The sequence below is a fragment of the Phoca vitulina genome, unplaced genomic scaffold (genome assembly GCF_004348235.1).
Source record: "Phoca vitulina isolate PV1807 unplaced genomic scaffold, GSC_HSeal_1.0 scaffold14, whole genome shotgun sequence".
In the NCBI taxonomy this organism is placed as follows: Eukaryota; Metazoa; Chordata; class Mammalia; order Carnivora; family Phocidae; genus Phoca; species Phoca vitulina.
The window spans coordinates 33385838-33406175 of record NW_022589717.1 but is presented as its reverse complement, the minus strand read 5'-3'; the positions used below and the strand labels follow the sequence as shown (position 1 = coordinate 33406175).

The following is a 20338-nucleotide window of genomic DNA, read 5'->3' as shown; positions in this document are numbered from 1 at the left end:
TGTCTGTTGGACCCCCCGCCCCCACTTTCCCCATGCTTTACTCACCACTGCTTCTACTCTCCCATCTAATGTGCAGTCTGGCTCTCAAACTCCAATCAAATCCTTTCTCTACAAAGTCTTCTAGAACTAACTCAATCATATTAAGCTCCCTCTCTCCCCTGAATTTCTAACATCATTTTAAAAAATGTTCACAAGTTTTCAGTACATTAAAATCATAGGGCAACAACAGAATTGTATTGATGTAAAACAGAAGTAAAACAATAGTATTGTTTGTTGTAAAGCTGGATTCACATCCCAGCTTCTTCAATAGTTAGCTCTGTAATCTAGGGCAAGTTCATAATCTCTGAGCTTTGATTCATTTATTACTTAAATGGAGGATGATCTTACTTCACTTGGAGACTAATGTGAAATGAAATGCTTATCACATGAAATGTTTATCATGATACCTGGCTGCCTATGGTCTGAATGTTTGTGTCTCACCAAAATTCATACATTGAATCTTAGCCCCCAAGGTGGGGTATTGGAGGGGGGGCTTTGGGAGGTGACTAGGTCATGAGGGCAGAGTTCTTATGAGTGGGATTAGTACCCTTGGAAAAGAGGCCTGACAGAGTTCCCTAGTGTCTTCTACCAGATGAGGACGGAGTGAGATATTGGCAGTTTGCAATCAGGAAGAGGGTCTTTACCAAAAACAGACTGTGTTGGCACCCTGATCTCACACTTCCAGCCTCCAGAACTGTGAGAAATAAATGTTGTTTATAAATTACCCAGTCTGTGGTATTTTGTTATAGCAGTGCAAATGGACTAAGGCATTGGCAGATAGAAAGTACTCAATTGATCAGCACAGATATCATCTAGAATCACCCTATTTATAAGAATTTGAATGTACAGGGGTGCCTGGGTGGCTCAGTTGTTAAGCGTCTGCCTTTGGCTCAGGTCATGATCCCAGGGTCCTGGGATCGAGCCCCACATCGGGCTCCTTACTCAGTGGGGAGTCTGCTTCTTCCTCTCCCTCTGCCTGCCGCTCTGCCTACCTGTGCTCTCTCTCTCTCTGTCAAATAAATAAATAAAATCTTAAAAAAAAAAAAAAAGAATTTGAATGTACATATGTACACATAGCTGTGATTTCCTGAATCTCCAAATACTGCAGGTCCTTTGTAGTAGGGCTCATGTCTGTTTTTCTGTGAATTTTCTGCGGTAAAGAGCTGCTCATTATAGCATTTGATGCTATGTAGGAGACCATGAGATCATATAAGGTTGTTTCCATGGACCTGCCATTCAGGTCAAATTGGGATAAAAGGGTTGTCATTTTTGCAGAAATGAGGGAATTTCAGAGAATACATTCCTACATGTTTGTTAACTGCAGGGTTCTCAGCCTACAGAATATGGGAAGCTAGTTGGGATTATATTCTGAGATTCTGTTCCTCAAGGTCTCTAGTCCCTTTGTTGAGACATAAAACAACAAAAACAGCAATCCCCCCCTCCCCCTGCCCTGCCAAAACTCAAAGAACAAAGACTAACATAACAAATACCATGTTTCTACCTTCTAGGATTATCCTGTGAACTTTTTTTTGCATGTTTGCTTTTATAATTTACTTTAGAAATATCAACACATTAAAAATAAGTTAAACTCCCCTTTGACCATCTCTTCAAGTCCCCTTCCTGCACTTTCTCTAAATAGATGATCACTGTCATGAGATTAGTATGCATTCTTTCAGCCAATTTTAAAGTAATTTTAGGGGGCGCCTGGGTGGCTCAGTCGTTAAGTGTCTGCCTTCCGCTCAGGTCATGATCCCAGGGCCCTGGGATCGAGCCCTGCATCGGGCTCCCTGCTCGGCGGGAATCCTGTTTCTCCCTCTCCCACTCCCCCTGCTTGTGTTCCCTCTCTCACTATGTCTCTCTCTGTCAAATAAATAAAATCTTTTTAAAAAAATAATTTTATATGCATAATAAGTGGATATTTGTGTGTTTTAAAAAACTTACGTACTTTAAGTGCCTTTGCCCACATGTTATTCCTGTCCTTTTAGCAATTAGAGAGAAGCAGGGTTTAGGCAGGCTGTGGTTTTATGATGTTGTGAGAGGTGGCTATCAGGGAGTTTCTGTTACTGAGAACATAGGTCTACAAGGCAGCAGCCAAGAAAATTTGCTTCGATCGAAACAGCATCTTAATATAACAAATACCTTAGGGCATTTATTTATTGCTTCTGGCCACTTTGACATCATATGAAAGGCTTTGCTTGGCCTCGTAGGTGTTTTATTTAGATAGTTTACTTTATAACCATTTGTTCTTTTTCCTGTTCTCATAGCTTAGTACTTTTTATTTTACTTTATAAACAAAATTCAGGACTTATAAACATACAAGACACTGCTCATGAATTCAGTTAAATTGAACAAACTTGAATTGGGGAATTTCTATGTTCTGTTTAGATAATTCCTAGTCAATCTGTGAGGCTCAGTCATCATTTGAGATTTTGTGACTTGGCTTTGAGTCTGACACAATGTCATTTCTATGCCTGGGAACTGTTGTACTCTTGTTTCTCAGTGTCATTCCTCTCCAGATGTCCTCTTGGTTAATCCACACCACCAATTCCCCTTTGACTATTCATGGAATACATCCCATTGACACATGCTGGCTCCTTCAGGATCCTCTCTGCCAAAGAGAGTCTGATGTAGGAAGTCTGTGAAACCCCCCTTCCCTGAAGGAACTGACCTGCTAGATTGTACCTGCCCCCTTAACAGTTAGGCCTTCTCAAAACCTTGGGGAGATTAGGAAACCAACAGTAGAATTATAATGGCCTGTACTTCAAAAGGCAAATAGTTTCACTTTTTATGGTCTTTAAGTGGAATGTACGTCTGCTGCTAAAAATTTTCTACAAGAATATGACAGGATTGAGAAAGTAAACACAAAGGCCCTGGCCTGTGAGTCTCTGTTTTGGACTTTGACATCATTGCTCCAGTGGAGGTCTGACTTTTAGAGACTACATTCTCTTACTTCACAGCACCGAAGCTATTTATTTGATTTTTCATGGAGGCAACGTTGAAGAAAAACAGTTGTCTAGCCATACTGACCCTGGTTTATCACAGAGGCATGGCTTTTTGGCCTTTACAACAAGAATGTGTTTCTCTGGATCCTGGCCCACTTCTCGTTAAGACTTCTCTGTGTCTCCTCCTGTTAAGGAGCAGGCAAGTTCCTCAGATGTCTGTTTCCAACTTAAAAGCTTTTAGAATTTTATATATTCTTTCCACCTACTGTCTAGCATTTATTCTTAGAGATTCCTGGCATTGATTATACTAAAGCCTAATTTGCATAAAACGTGGACTAGGAAATTGGTTCACATAGTCTTTGCTCTTTTATCAGTCTGAATCAGAGGGAAAAATATCTGGTCAAATAAGTTATATTCATGAACTTCATATTGCTAAGTGACAACCAACTGAGCATTCCTGGGTCAGTTCTAATTTAATTATTAATCAAAAGCACAGCGTATGTTAATGATATGCCGTTTTTGCTTATTTCAACACTTGCCATGGAATTTATAAACTGTGCTGAAATTGAGTAGTGCATAGTCACTATGTCTCAATCCTAAATTTTGTTGTATACATAGCTGGGCTGGAGAGATCGAGGATTTGAGGAAGCCTGTGTGATTCCCTAACAACATTTTGATATTTAATGCATCGTTTGAGCTAGCTGTGGGATTGGCTTCCCCACTGATCCTATGCCATTGAACCACAGACAGTTTGAAACCAACCTTAACTGCTGTGTTCCAGGAAAATAGGAGGTCTAAGCATCAGACCTGGATAAATCCACCAGGAAGCAAATACAAAACCATGGAAAACTTAATAAAATATATTTTCATAGAACACCTGAGAGGGCAGGCAGATATTCATCTGGCCTCAATATAGATATTTTTTGATATAATCACTTTTAAAAGATTTATTTTATAAATAATTTTGCCTGATAAAGTAGACTCAGAGAGGGTTAAGTGAGAGGCTGTTCATAAAGATTCTATTGGTTCCATGCTCTTGCCAACCATATTCAAGCTGTTGTTTAATGGACATAGATAACTAAGAGATAAATGGAGCTTCAAAAAATTATTACTGAATGGGATTGTTTGGAACAATGGCTTTTTTTGGTCAACACTATTTCCATAATAATGTTAAGCCAGTTTTTGCTTTTTTCACTATGTTGATCTTCGCAGTAGTGGGTAAATCTGTTGGCGCTTTAGCATGAATCAGAGCTGGCACCAAATTATACCAACACCTGTCCTACTCTTCATTGCCCTTGTGCTCACGTGAAAACTACATGCAGAAAATGCCTGATTCACTTAAGAATGTCCTTGACGAAGCAGTAAAACTATGAATTTTCTTAAATCTCTACCTGTAAGTATGCACCTTTTAAAGGTTCTCTTTGAGGGGCACCTCAGTGGTGCAGTCGGTTAAGTGTCCACTCTTGGTTTCAGATCAGGTCATGATCTCAGTGTTGTGAGATCGAGCTCTGCGTCGGGCTCTGAGCTTGGCGCGGAGTCTACTTGAGGTTCTCTCTCCCTCTCCCTCTGCTCCTCCTGCTCGTGCTCGCTCTCAAATAAATAAATCTTAACAAAAAATTAAAATAAAAATTCTGTGTGCTAACACAGGAAGCATGCCTAAGGCACTTCTAACGCCTCCCACAGTGTGGTAGTGGCCTGGAGGAAAACTGCTTAGGCGGTTGTTTGAATTGTGAGCTGAACTAGCTGCTTTTTTCATTAAACGTCATTTTTACTTGAAAGAACAATTCCATTTCTCTTATTATTTTGTTGGAAAATATAGCAATTTCTTTTAAAAATATGTTAACATGTAATGGATGTGTCAGTGTTATTTTTAAATAAATTAATCCATAAATAGTGAATTTTTTCAGGTTTAATTTCTATATGGTAAATAGCCCACCTAAATTAATCCTTTTTGGTGTCTTCAATAACTCTTTGCATCAGAGGTACTTAAAAAGGGTTTGAGAAGCAGGGCCTAGGGTAATTTTTCTGGAAAAAAACAAAACAAAACAAACTTCCCTTTGTATAGTAGCTCATAACTTCAAAGGTCTGTGATTCTAAGATTCTGTGATTTTCATTTTAAGATTTTGCGCTTCTTCCAAGAAAATGGATAGAAGAAAACATGGAGGTCTGGCCTAATGAGAGGTCTTTTGGCAGTTAGCTCTCTGCATTAGGTAGGCTTGGGTAGGTGAGCTGAGTGAAGTTGGCATTCATTCCTTCATTTTTTCAACAAAAATTTTTGAGTATGTGCACTATGCAAAGTATGATGCTGATCCATGTGGAGGATGCACAGTGAACCATACTTAGAAACATCAGACTGTGATCTCCATGAAAGCAAAAAGCTTGTCTTTTCTACCCTGGGAAGCAGTGTGGCGAGTCAGGGAGAAGTTGGTAGAAATTCACATCATAACACTAGTTTTGTCTCTGTGGGCAAGTTACTTACCATCTTTGAGTTTTTTCCTTATTTGTAATGTGGGAAAAGATGATGTGTGTCCCTTTGGGTTATTTTGATAATTAGAAACTTTATGATGTAAAGTGAGTTAGCAGTATCCTGGGATTTTTTTATCCAAGCTGCATAAAGGTCTTTACTTCATAGCTACTTGCTAACCCAAAGAGCATAAAAACAAATCTGTCTTCAAATAGGAACTTCTATAAGTACATAAGTACATGTAGCAGTAATCTTTGAAAAAGGTTGAAAATTCGACTTTATGTTAGTTGTTTTTCCAGTTCTATTGAAGTATACTTGACAAATACAGCTGTATATACTTAAAGTGTCCAGTGTGATGATCTGATGTTTGTATACATGTGAAATATTTACCACAATCAAGGTAATTAACACGTTTATCCCCTCACATAGTTACCTTTTGTATGTGTGTGAGAAAGTTTAAGATCTTTTCTGCAAATTTCAAATATACAATATTAACTATAGTCTGATCCTTAGAATTTACCCATCTTACAACTAAAAGCTTGTACCCTTTGACCAACATCGCTTCATTTCCCCACTTCCCAGCCCCTAGCAACCACCATTCTACTCCCAAGCAGTACTTATTTTTCAATAACCAGAGAATAATCAATGTGTCAGAATTAATTAGCTTTTTATAAAGAGAACCAATTTTCACTGAAAGATATGAGTTTAAATAGCTTTTGGATATGTTATATTAGATTGTGTTAATCATTGTTGAAGAAAGAAATATTCAGTGACACTTGTTAAAGACAGTCAAGAAGACTTTATTCATGATGATGGTTGTAGGTATAGGAAACACTGTAATGGGATTTTCCAGTGGGGGAGAGAGATTGGGCTCCACCCTGAATACAGCCATGGGGTCAGTGGATGGCAAATTATGAAGAGGAGGGGCCGGGGGTAGGAGGAGTTCTGGTTTAACTGGCCTAACCAGATTCTTGCTGAAGACAGACCAGGGCGATCAGACATAGCCCTGGGGGCCAGTGGAAGATGAGGAACCCATTAGATACCGAGAGTGATCAGATATCAATGGTGGGGGAATTCTGGTTAAACTGACTTACAGGGCTCTTGCTAAAACTGGGTTATATATGGAAGTGCACAAATGGGCCTAGGAGAAAGGTTCAGAAGCCTGATGAAAGTGATTTAAGCCAAGAATCCTTGTCACTGTAATCAGAATTGTGTTTTCTGCATAGTCATTTAGATTATCTTATTTTTGCCAATTTCCTTGTAATAAAATACTACATTATAGGGGAAAATAAAATATAGAAATTTCATGAGAATACCAAAAATTAATACAGTCAAGTCAAGCAAAGAATGTTTTCAGTGACAGTATTCCCTCAGATATGTGTGTGTGATCTTAAGCTTGTTTACAACTCTATTTAATGTTAAATTGTTAAAAATGGTGTTTCATTTCCTCAAAATAAGGCACTTTTTAAACATTTTACTTATATTATTCTTGTTTTAATTTTCTTTTTAATATAAACCCATTCCATAAATCAGAACTTGACCAAATGTAAAAATTATTGTTTCTCTTAGTCTGAGTGTTCTTTATAAATCTTTACAGGAAAGTGGGTGTGCCTTTGGCAGAGGCTATTTCCATGCAGCTCTGCTTGTGCAAATTACAGAATGTGGATTTTCTTTCTCTAAAAATAGATTATCACTTGCCTGCTGACTCTCTTCAGAGTCTTTCTGGGACAGAATGATGTTTGACTTCTGGTACTTACTCAGAGGTAGAGTATATGGATTCTAAACATTGCATCTGTAGAAATAGATCCAAGTATATCATAGCACTAAACATGTTTTTATTTCTGCATAAATAAATACTGTTCTATCTTTACTTATGATTCAGTAACAGGGAAGAAACTAGAGATTCTGCATTGAATTGGCTTATATTGATAGATAGTTTTAAATGTGGAATTCTAGAGATTAGGTAGCGTAGAGCAATGATTGCTATTTCCAGAGGCAGAGGCAAAAGCGAGCCTATGGCCACTGTTAGGCTTATATATTGCGAACTATTTTTACTTTTCTCTTCGTTCATCAGATGTTCTGCTAGTCACATTTACACGCATAGTAATTTAATGGGCACCTGTTGCCATGGCAGCACAGAACAAAAATGAAATCTATTATTTTATGAGGTGAGAGTTCCCTAGTGATACAGGTACAGGGTGGTGAGAGCACTTTTGCTTTTGCTTGTGTATAGCTCCCAAGGTAGGACACTAAGTCTGTATTAACAAGTACCGTGGGGACTGTGGGATTTGTTTGAGGTTGCTCTTCTCTATGATCTGGTCTACCTTCACACATTCATTAGACTACAGGGATCCATCTAGTTTCGCTGGTAACATGGTAGCCATATACTAGTTCACATCAAGACACATTCGCATAGAAGGATTTTCCAATGTGAGTTATTAGCTGATAAATAAGTAAGTCTATATGTTTTTGTGTTTCTCTGTACCTAGGGTGGGGCTGATAATGGTAGCAATCCTCACTGTCTTTTTGCCTTTTTGAAATAAGATAATTGCTGAAAATGAGACAATGAGACCTTTTTTTCCCGATGCATTTTCTAAAAACAAATGAGATGTCCAATGTGATAACTGGGAGACAAAGGAATCTTCCAGAAAACTGCTAATTATAGAAAAGGATGCCCTATTGCTATTTCTGTCCCACCTGCTTGTTATGTATTTATCAAATGCCTATTGCCTGCAAGGTGTGTTATGGCAGACTCTCTGTGGTATAGAACAGATCATGGTCCATGGTTAGTGAAATTAAACGCACATAAAGGAGCCAACCAAGAGAAAATGACAAGTGCAGGCAGTTCCATTTTTTGCTCCCTTCCCATTTTTTTTCCACTCCATTCACTGGATGCTACCTTAAAAAGACCCATGTCTTCCTATGCCACCATTATTTTGTATTTGATTCTTCCCAGTAGAAAACAGGGTTTTCTGGTTAAACTGACTTACAGGGCTCTTGTAACCAACTCTCAGCGATTCTTTTTATAACACACATTTATCAAGTGCCTACTATTTGCCAGGTATTGGCTGAGTTACTATGGTAAATTGTTAAATTCCACTTATTATGTGTTTTATTGCATTATTTAAACTTTCTCTCTAAAAGTACGGTTTTCCTTGTAAAGGTGCAATTTTTAAGTAGTTAAAAACAAATAGCTTGAAAAGAGATGGTGAGGCTCTTTGAGGAAGACGCGGTCACAGCTACAGCGGAGGTTTGGACGCCCCACTCCTGCTCCTGACTCACCGCTGTTCGTTCTCACCGAGAAACAAGTCGGTCAGGAAGCCGCGCAGCAGCCATGGCTTTTAAAGACACCGGGAAGACACCCGGGGAACCGGAGGTGACGATTCACCGAATTAGAATTACTCTCACCAGCCACAACGTAAAATTTTTGGAAAAGGTATGTGCTGACTTGATCAGAGGCGCAAAGGAAAAGAATCTCAAAGTGAAAGGACCAGTTCGGATGCCTACCAAGACTCTGAGAATCACTACAAGAAAAACTCCTTGTGGTGAAGGTTCTAAGACCTGGGATCGTTTTCAGATAAGGATCCACAAGTGACTCATTGATTTGCACAGTCCTTCTGACATTGTTAAGCAGATTACTTCCATCAGTATTGAGCCAGGAGTTGAGCTGAAGTCACCATTGCAGATGTTTAAATCAACCTTTTTAATAAATTGATTATCAGTTGTTAAAAAAAAAAAGAGATGGTGAGATCTTAAGATATTGACTCACCAACCAGAAACGCACACATATGCTCACTGAGCCCCTTAAAGAGGTGTACAAAAACTGCGGTAGGAACATCTACAGGTTTATGTAATTTAACTAAAAGAGTTGAATGAGAAAAATATTTGGATCAGGGGAATTTCTAATCTATGTGAGGAAGAACATCTTCATTTTATTCTCTCTTCAGCTTCAAAGTGTGCTCTGTCTTGGTTCCCTTCAGTTTTCGTTCTTTTAACATTTCCCCGATGCCCTGCTCTCTTGCCTTTGACCTTCCTTCCAGCAATACGTGAGAAAATGATAGAAACTTGAAGGCACATCAGAAATTTGGCTTTCTTTTGTAGGCACAATACTCTTATCCACCTTTTGCTCTGCTACCTGCCTTCACGTTCCCCTAACCCTCGACAGTGCTGTCTCGCATTGTCCTACTCAAAGTGTGACTCCAGGACCCTGCCAATTTACTAGTCCACGACAAGTACAAAAATTGCAAATAAGCACTTAGAAACTTTGATAGCAATTTGGTAGAGGAATTTCATCTGTTGATTCATCTGTTGGCTGGTATTTAGTATTTTTTAAAATTTTATTTCTCTAGTAATAAATTATTATTATTATTAATCATTTAACAAACACACTCCATATGGATTGTGGGGCTGAGGGAGAGAAAAATCAAAACCACCTGATCTTTCACTACAGATAGTCCGAGAAGCGCTGGTCTAATGTACCCTCAGTTCTTCTAAAGATGTCTTTTGATTTCCTACCTTCATGCCTTTGCCTATTTTTTAGCTAACACTTCCTGTCTCTCAAAACACAACCGTAATATCCTCTCCTTCATGCGTTTTTACCTGAACTCCTACAGTACAGTTTTTTGTATTTCTGATGAAACCTTATAACCAGCATTTATTGAATGTAGTGATATTTAGTATTCTATACAAATGCACTTGCTTTTTTTTTTTTTTTTTTTTTGCACTATCACCTTGGCTATGCACAAGAGGTATAATCAGGATGGAAAAGGGCATGAATATCTGGGTTAAAATCCTGAGTTCTGTCATTTATGAAGTGAGGGACCTGGGTTAGCCAACCAGTCTCCTTGTGCCTCACTTGCTTCACTTATCAAATGGGACCGTTGGTAGCGCCTACCCCTTCAGGTTGCTGTGAGCATTAAATGCAACAATACGTGTAAAGCATTAAGTGTACAGTTCCTGGCACATACTAAACACTTGCTAAATGACTGCTCTTATGTGTTTCATTAATATTAGCAGCACTTTTAGAATATTTTTTTTCTTGCTTTTGTTCAGACATTGCTTGAAATTAGTCATTTAGTCCCACTGAAGCCATTGCTTTGATAGAGCCACTTTTTGAAGACACAGCTAGAATGGGTGGTGTGCAAAAGGGTGGAAAGTCATTGGATTTCTCTAGATTCCTATGGGGCTTTGGAGAGCTGGTCAGTGCAGCAGAGGCATCCTTGTTTAGGCTCTGTAAACATAACTGAGTCACTCAAAAGATACTTTTTTCATGCAGGCAAAAGTAACACCCCCACAAGGAAAGTGGAATTAAAAAAAGGAACTTTAGAAGAAGGCAGTATATCTAAAAATATTCCCACCAACAAAAAAAATTTGGCTGGAACACCTGGATTTTTCTGAGTATAATTTTAGTTAGGTAAACATGGAAAAGATATATTTTCCTAAAAGAGGAAAGAGCAATTTTACAGAAAATGATGGTTGGTAGTAATCTTAAGATTCAGAGGACCAACTCTGTAAAAGATTTTCCTTGTTTTAAAGAGTGAGAGGTTGTGAATTTGAACAAGTTGCATTAATGATCATCAATACTCACGATCGCTTAACTGATAAGATTTACCCCCAATGAATCTTCTTTGTAGGATAATTATCTAAGGACATAGACCCGTGGATGTGAACTACAGTACTTAATTATGCGGTAGTTAAATGAAATGATTGTTTTAATGTGTGCGCCAAAAAAATATACTGAAACCATATTATGGATTCATAGCTATCTAGGATATGCTTTATTAGGCTTTAAAAAAATCCGTAAACTCTCTTGGAAGTAAGCAGGAATATATTCAATATATAACTAAATTAAATGCCCAGCAACATGGCACTGAATTTAAGGGAGTGGATTATGGTTTTGTGGTCAAATTATTTTTGGTACAGTGAATGTGAATTCAAAAGGAAGACTATAAACAAAATTCTGAGAAGAGCTAGGGAACAAGATTTAAGAGCTACTTAAACCCTTGCTAGACAAGGGCAATAATACAAAGACATAATTTACTATACTGAGAGGATAAGAAAAATGAAGTGAAACCCAGATTATTTGAGGCCTTACAGTCTGATTCTATATTTGTAGGTGTACACGCTCACACCCGCACACAAACTCAACATGTATTAACATACCCACCAAGTTCCGAATAAAAGGTGGGGGGTGAACATTTTCTGGACAAGGAGTTCAGCTGAACACACACCCATTTTTAATAATAAGGTCTGTTAGACTTGAATGGCACAACAACAGTCTGCCAGGGAAGTGGTGAAATCATCACAGACTGTTGAGTGATTCAAAATTAGATCAGACAAAGCACTTTAAAAATACACTGTAGGAAACAATCTAATGCTGGGAAGGCAATAAAAAAATGACCTAAATCGGTCTTTTCCACCTCTGACTTTTAACGTTCTCCTGTAGTTTAAAAATAGAAAAGTATAATATTTATAGGAGTACTGAAAGTTGGGGTCTAAACTCTAATGTGCTTATTATTTAACATTAATATATTTGACTCATGGCTTTGTTGTAGAAACAACAGAAATGTCGCTATAGGTTTTAGTCCTTTCTTCACTGGTATGAAATCAACAATGAAGAAAAAGCTCAGGGTTCAGGGTACCATTTATGAAGTGGTTGGTAGATTAGTCCTTAAAACTTTAAGTTCTGACCATTTATCCAACATAACAGACCTTGCATGTTGTGGTCAAAATTAAATAGGGTTGTTTTTTTTTTTCTATTATATAATGTCATTATAACTGGTTATAAACATATGATGATGTTGGAGCATGGTATAGAGAATCTTTGGGAATTATTAGCTAATGTTTATAGGAGGGGGAGATTGGATGAGAAGCAGCTTCTAGAAGGGTTATTTTTCATGTTCTCCCTGACTCTCTGATCTTAACTTAAATAACTGCCAACCAGATGCAATCTCTTTATGTCACTTGATTTCTCTTATATTCAAAGGCAGTCAAGGTACTACACAAAATGAATCAAATTGTTTGAAGAGAAAGGACTCAATAATTTTTTCTAATAGTTCTTATTTGTGCTTTTTGTCATTTAACCTATAGTGATTTGCTTGGGGCACCCTTGCTTACCTTTAGGCAACCCCTGTCCTCATGTCAGACAAAGACACTTTAACCAGAAGTGGGAACTTACTGTTCTCTGCAGTAAGCCTGTGTGACCTTTTGGATAAATCATTGCTTAGACTTATAGCCCCATGGATCAGCTGCCTGGAACCAATCCTGACAGAGGCCTCCCTTTATCTGTAGGTTGCTTGTAGATCAGCAATGTACCCTCTGTGTTATCCAAATGCTTCTTGGCTCACTGACCACCCCTGTCCCATGTGACTGGTTTTACATAAATATCAAAGAAAATTGGCTTAGGCTGACCTCTTTATAATCTCTGTTTCTCAAAATATGCTATTTGATACAAAGTTCACTTACGTACAGAAAACAGAGAGGAAGGTCACTTGTCCAGTTCTTAAAGTTTGTTGTGGTAATGAGGCAAAATTAAATGACCACTTCATTTTCCTTTGGGAGTAGTGGTGGTGGGAGGTAATGACCATGGGCAACATTTGCCTTGGTGCCTAGCCCACTGATAGATGGGAGAAGATGTTCAATAAACATTTGTTGGATGAATGAATGAATGAATGAATGATCATTTCAAAGTAGGCTAAATTTTGGCACTACTCTTTCTGCATTCCTTCTTGAGCAATTGACCTCCTAGAGTGGCTAGCCCCACAGGATCTATAAAAACAGGGAAAGAGAAATAATGGGAATTTAGTGCCAAAGGAATAAAAGTGACAGTGTTATGTCCAGCTGTCTTTTGAATCATGAGCGTATGGGAATTTTGGAGACAAATATAGCTGTCTATATCTTAACTTTGCTACTTACTTATATTCTACCCAGAGCAGATTATTCAACCTCTCTGAGACTCAATTTGTCTTCATTAATATGGAGAAATTGCCTTTTGTCTTGGAAGCTTGTTTTGAGGTAAATCATTTCATATAATGTATATGTGTGGGTTTCAACAATATAACTGTTTTCATTTTTTTGAGTATCTTCTAGATGCCTGGGTTAGGGCTGGTTGTGTATAAACATTTTCATTAATCTTCCTACTAAATGACGAGGTACAGTGCCATAATACTATTCCCATTATATAGGTAATTAAATTGAAAGTCGGTGATGGAATCTACACAAGGTCACAGGGATTTGACTTGAAATTTATTAATTAATTTATAATTAATTCCTAAGCTGAAGCTTTAATTGACCCTGATTAATAAATGTTATTTCTTTCCTGCCCAAGAGAAATGGAAATAACACAGTTCCCCCTTTCTCATCAATCTGTTTACCTCTTCTATAGGATAGAAACCCTATTTCCATAATAAACCCCACTGGGCCCAATAATTTTGTTCATCCTGCTCACTTATGTAGAATCTAGCTGTGGGCTCCATATGGGTAGTAGTTTTTGTATCATTATTGGATGTCACATCTTTTCAAAAGATTTGTACTATGTTACTTATTTCAGGTTAGATAGTGTAATTCTAAAGTCCAGAGAGGTTAGGGGATGCAGGAAACTTTTAGAGCCACTGAGATAACTCAGGTTTTCGATAACCCAACTCGAGGAAAAAAACAAGCTATAGTTATATAAAAGTGCAGTGGTTTCTATCTTCTGTCAGGAATAGAGTCAGTGATTCTTCTGGCCATGTGTCTACATATGACGTCAGTGGGAACTTTGAATCTTAAGGGTGGAGATGTCTAACTTGGATGATCTGACTTTAGAGCTGTTACAAGCTGGAAATGCTTTTAACCATGGCTGAGTCAGAAGGATATGAACTTTGGACTTACTCTGACAGTTGCCTTTAATTAAATGACCTGGCCTCATTAGATTCTGGAAAATCAACTATTTAGAAAGCACTAATTCTCCAGAAATCTAACTTTCCCAAGTTTTGTTTTACTCAGCATCTTGGATTTTGTTTTCGCTTTCCATTTTCAGATTTATAATCGCTTAGATACAAATTGCTGTGGATTCCGACCTCGAAAGGAAGATGCCTGTGTACAGAATGGACTGAGGCCAAAATGTGACAACCAAGATTCTGTGGCTCTAGCACACGTTATCCAGCGAAAGCATGACCCAAGGCATTTGGTCTTCATAGACAACAAGGGTTTCTTTGACAGAAGCGAAGATAACTTAAACTTCAAATTGTTAGAAGGCATCAAAGAGTAAGTTTTAAGATGTAGTAAAATCTATGAGACATCACATTTCTATTAAATAAGTAGTAAGGTTTTGAGAAAACTCAAATGCTATGTGTGACTGATCTAACCCTTGAAAGGAATTGTGGATGTGGAATCTGGGGATGGAGGCCCGGAAATGGGAACCAGACCTAAGCAGAATAGAACAGGATTGCAGCCATGGCGTCAAGTGTCACCAACCCATGCAACCTACAAAACTCCCACTACATTTCCTTGGCCCTCACTGTGAAAATCCATGTGGGTAAAGCTGGAAGCATGCAGGGACCTTAGGAATAGGAACTGGCAGAGCAGGGATGAGGAGGTGGCAGAAGCTCCATTATCAGGGCATGGGGCAGGGGGACTAACAGACACACGGATATTGACATGGCAGGATGTCCAAAGGCATAATAAACTCAAGAGACTTTTCTGAATGCGGTGGGAAATTAGAGCTAATCTGCTGATTAGGACACAGTATCAAAGGACAGCAGCTGTTTGAATTCAGGTAGGAGGGTTTTTGAGCATTTGGAAATCTTTCCAGTAGACATAGACTAAGGAGAAAAGTATCTTGAGCTTATGTATTAAGAAATAAAGGAAATTAATGCATTTAATAGTGGCAGGAACCCCCTATAGAGTCTGGGCCATTCAACCTTAGCTACAAGGATTGAGGCTGGATTTTAGGCCCCAGGTCATAGCCACTCTTCATAGCCTTCCTACCCTAGTCAGAAATCAGAGTGACCAAGACACTGGGGTATGTTTGAGAATTGGAAATAGAGGGGTGCAATAGTGAAAGAGTTAACCAGCTGTGTGAAGCTAAGTGACTGGTGGAGAGCACATGAAGAGCACATCTACTCTAAAATTGAGAGTAGAACCCCAATCTTCCAAATCCAAGTCCAATCATTTTTCTGCAGTAACTTGTGTTTGTTCATGCTGTTACTATTAGTCTTGGTAACAACGCTCTGAAGTGTGTTTCATTAGTTCTTCTTAGCACTTCTAATCAGGTAGTGTGGATTTTATGTACTTTCAGGACTAGAGACAATACTGTTCTCATGAGAGTTTCATGAGCCCCAATTTCATGAGTTTTTGCCATATCTTGCCCTGTTAATACTCATTCTTACATCTCTTTATGGATTGAAGGTAGAATATATGACAGATTCTTTCTTTAATATGACTAAACTAAGGAAATTTTATGTGTAGAAAAATTGACCAAAGGCATCACTTACTGAGTTGATATTTTGGGGTCTTCTTAAATCTCTAAATTTTCTCTTGGAATTAGGAGTGCCTAAGAATATGGTCCATCTGTTCTATACATTCATATGAATATGAATACTGCTCTATGCTTTCAAAGAAGTTAACTTTAAATGCAATATGAGGAGTAATGAATGTAAAGTTAAATTTTTTTTTGAATAAGTAAGTCACACATTGAAAAGCAAAAATGAAGACACTGCTAGCCCAGATTTATGCATAGAATTTTCCTATTAATCAATGTAATGCACAGACAGGTAATTTTTTGCTTTTCCTTTATGAAAAGGATTAGTCACTAAAGAGATCCATGGATTTCAGTTTTATCTCATACATTCTACCACAGCTAAATTAGTTGAAGGGTCATAGAATTTATAAATCATGGATTATTAATATTTCATAGAGCAAAAATACTTACTTAATTAATACTATGGCCACTAAATTATATAGTACACGTCTTCAGGGAGCTCAGAGCATCTTATCAGCATTATTTAATTCCACACTTACTCAGACTCATTAAGCGAGTCCAGCTCTGTGGCCTCTGGTTTTTCTACAGCATTGGAGCACCTGGGTCCCTTGCATTTATGCTCCCTGAATGCCACCCTTAGCTCATTCCATTGAAATTTGGAAAAGGCATTTGGGAGGCCTGAAACTTTGGGCAAACTGTATTCCTTGAACAAGGATATGTTCCTGTTTTAGTTGTTAAGGAGCAACTACGTTTATGCGAAATTTACTATACAACCCCAATATTTTTATTGTGCTTTCATCAGTATTTCAAAGAAAGCTGGATGGGCCAATTGAAGATTCAGCAAAACATTCTTTATGAGTTTGAACTTGAAACTTGACAAAGTTCTTCAGATAATGTACATGCTAGACCCCTTGTTTTTACTTTCTAAATGCAGGGCAAGAAGCACAAAGCGCTCTCTTAAGGTAGTTCAACAAGGACCCTTCCAAATTGGCCTCAGGTTTTCCAGAGATGGGTCACTGTGGAATGCCTGGCTCTAAAACTTGAGTTTTGTCAAATTTATTTGAAAAACACTTTAATATTCCAATTCAGTAAAATGCTCCCAGATTTTCAGAATTCCTGAAGTATAATCTGAATCAGAAACAATTCTTTATTTAATTGGGCATTATGGAATGATTCCTTTCTCTTTTTACTACCTACATTTTGGATTATTTCACATTAAATTCAGTCATGCATTTGTCAGCATTTTGCTTCTCATATTTTCTTGCATAAAACCCCACGTTGACACTTACGAGGATACTCTTCTACTTGACAGATTGAAGTGGTTTCTATGGGTGAAATGGAGCTTAAGATTGAGGAAAGTATTTTTGCCGGGCTAACAGAACTCTTTTTAATTCCGTGCCTCTCTTTGCCTACAGATAATGACTTTAAATAAGATGTTAGTATGTCAAGTTCTCAATGGAAAATTCAACATGGAAAATTCAGTTCCCTTGAAACATATTCTTCTAGTATATTATTATTAAGAGAAGTGTCAGCTTGACAGTGACAAAAATGTTTTCATTCTCCAGGTACTACTTGATAGTGTGATTTATGCCAGATTAATGAAGGGCAAAGCAATTGGGTAAGGCATAATATTTCTAAGCAATTACTGAGAATGAAATATCATTTTATCTTCTCAGGTTTCCCGAATCTGCAGTTTCTGTTTTGAAGAGCCAGCACTTACGGCAGAAACTCCTTCAGTCCCTGTTTCTTGATAAAGTTTATTGGGAAAGTCAAGGAGGTAGACAAGGAATTGAAAAGCTTATTGATGTCATAGAGCAGAGAGCCAAAATCCTTCTTACTTACATCAATGCACATGGGGCCAAAGTATTACCTATGAATGAATAAAAGGATCTTCTGGCTAGAATACTAGATATATTTATGCATTTTTTTTGTTTTTGGTTTTAAAATCAAGTACACAAACCTCAAGTCTTTTTAGGAATGAGGCAGTGTAAATGAATATATAAAATAAATGAATTTAACCAAGTGTATATGATGGGTTTGAGCATGATAAGCAGACTTAAAACCTTTTAAAAAACATACTCCTCAAAAAATATTTGTTCATATTTTTCTCTAACATTGGATCATGTGAGTCTCAACATCTGATTATACAGAATGGTTGCAATTCTTATTCCAGCTAGCTTTGTTAAGACATTTGTCATGCCATTTAACGGAACAGTGTAAACCAGAGGTGCTGACTCCTTCAGCAAAGCATATTTTATGCCATACTGACTGGTCTGACCAAGTTCTGATGGGAAGGGTTCTTGACATTCTTCAGTTGCTGATTGTTAAAACAGAGCCGTCCCAATATGACCCAGAGGCAGTTCTGCATTGGAAAACTGAGGCATGTGATCTGCAAAAACACCAGGGTATACCATAATTCTGCATAGACATGGTGGGTTATTTACAAAAGCACCAGTATATATTCTATTGTATCTATAAATGACTGGCCATCTCTGTGAATCTGAGAAGGAAGAATCACAGTTTCCTCCTTTATGTGTTAGGTAGTTTTGCTTTCTCAATTTTGGTCCAATTTATGTCTAGTAGCTTAGACATTAAACAATTTTAAGGTATAAGTTACCTATTTGAAACTATACTTATAGAGTGCCTTTTTTTAATGGATGTTCTTTTAACAAATTTTGTCATTTTTACAAAGGATATACTATAGTTTTTGTATATTTTCTTAATAATAATGGTTTTCTTCAGACTTCTTCTGATTATATTTAAATTGATTTAAATGATATTGCTCAGATATTGACAGTAGAACCAGATATCGAGTGCATTTAAATATATTGTTTAGCTTATTCTAATATGAGAAATATGAACAAAATAAATTAAAACCTGACTCTTTTCAATTCTCCTCAATGAAAGCACATGACTAGAACTAAAACAGTGAATTTGGACAATATTAAGCTTCAAATAATTTTCCCCAAACTCCTTCTGCCAACTTTTTTTTTTTTAAAGATTTTATTTATTTATTTGAGAGAGAGAATGAGAGAGAGAGCACATGAGAGGGGGGAGGGTCAGAGGGAGAAGCAGACTCCCTGCCTTGCAGGGAGCCCGATGCAGCACTCGATCCAGGGACTCCAGGATCATGACCTGAGCCGAAGGTAGTCGCTTAACCAACTGAACCACCCAGGCACCCATCCCTCTGCCAACTTCTTAATTAAGCATAGGACATAGACATACAGTATTCACATGTTGGGTCTTTGTGTCCTGGGAAGATATGCATGTCATCACATATGACAGATGTTCATACAGAGGTTTCAAATCTCGAACAAGTCATCATTTCCCCCCACCCCCACCTCACCCACTCCTTATTTAAAAGCTGATATACTGACTTCTTTTTTCCCTGAAAGTTGAAAAATATAATTTAAGATGTTGTAATGCATTCTATTCTCTGTTTTCTCAGTTCTGTATGTTATTGCTAAAACACCGCATTTTCTGTGTTCTAATCGAGTCACTTAATATCACTGTAAATTAGAACTATTAAAGACATTACAATAAAGACTAGTTTTTTTTTTTAATATATACCTATAGATTCTAACTAATGTAAATGTATAGGGGCAAAATGTCAAAACAACACATGGTAACTAGAAGAGAAGACGGGTCAAGGAGAGAGGGATCATTTGATTGTCTAAGCATAACTTTCTTAGGCTCACATTCAAGTACTACATTTTAGCATCCTTATTTGCTGGGCTGACCCTTGGAGAAGTGGTCTTCAGACCATTCTCTTCCATTATCCCTCTGAGTGCCTTTCTCTGATTCCACACATTCTGTGCACTCCTTAGCTCTCCTGAGTCTCCACTTTTACCTGCTGTCTTTGGGCTTTTTAAGATCCCTTTTTCTCTCATTAATCAGGATTTTAGTAAAAAAATAGGCCTAACAAAAGCTTGGAGACCCAGGTTCTATTTTGAGCCACTGACTTGAAAGAACTCTTTGTCAAGTTGCCTTATACCTTGTCTTATCGAGGTGGCATACTCGCATTTTAATAAGCTTTTTATGGAATAGATCATCTTTATTCAAATTTGTGAAATTAGTGGTGGGAATCCAGTCTCCTTAAAAATGACCTTTAATGTTGCATCTCAAGCTACACAGCTTTTGGGCAGCTTGGTTCTCCCTTATGTGGGTCTTGCTTTGTTTATTTGCTTCCAGGTATTCTGACATGCTTAATATTAAATGAAAGGTCCAGGAACACATGTTTATTTTAGTCACCTTTGCTTTTTAACACAGTATTTTGTTTTATAATCAGTGAATAATTCATGCCGTATTATTGTTGAATAATGGATAGCTACAGGGCCAGGCTTTTAATCCTAAGTAATGCTCTTCTTTTCTCTTATTGAAACAATGAGAGTACTCTGTGCCTTTCAAATGCACTCAGATTATGCTGTGGTTTGG

The 20338-nt window shown here is 37.6% G+C and overlaps 1 protein-coding gene and 1 pseudogene across 1 annotated transcript in view; both read left to right on the top strand.

Moving 5' to 3' along the window:
* The window catches only part of GASK1B (golgi associated kinase 1B), a 47179-nt gene extending 28229 nt beyond the window's left edge, over positions 1-18950 (top strand). The window contains exons 4-5 of the mRNA XM_032413071.1: positions 14462-14688; positions 17581-18950. Of these exons, the coding sequence (XP_032268962.1) occupies positions 14462-14688; positions 17581-17788 (435 nt within the window). The 3' untranslated portion in view covers positions 17789-18950. The remainder of the gene's footprint in view (positions 1-14461; positions 14689-17580) is intronic.
* Positions 8765-9175, top strand: LOC116637570 (annotated as a pseudogene).
* Positions 18951-20338: the final 1388 nt, after the last annotated feature.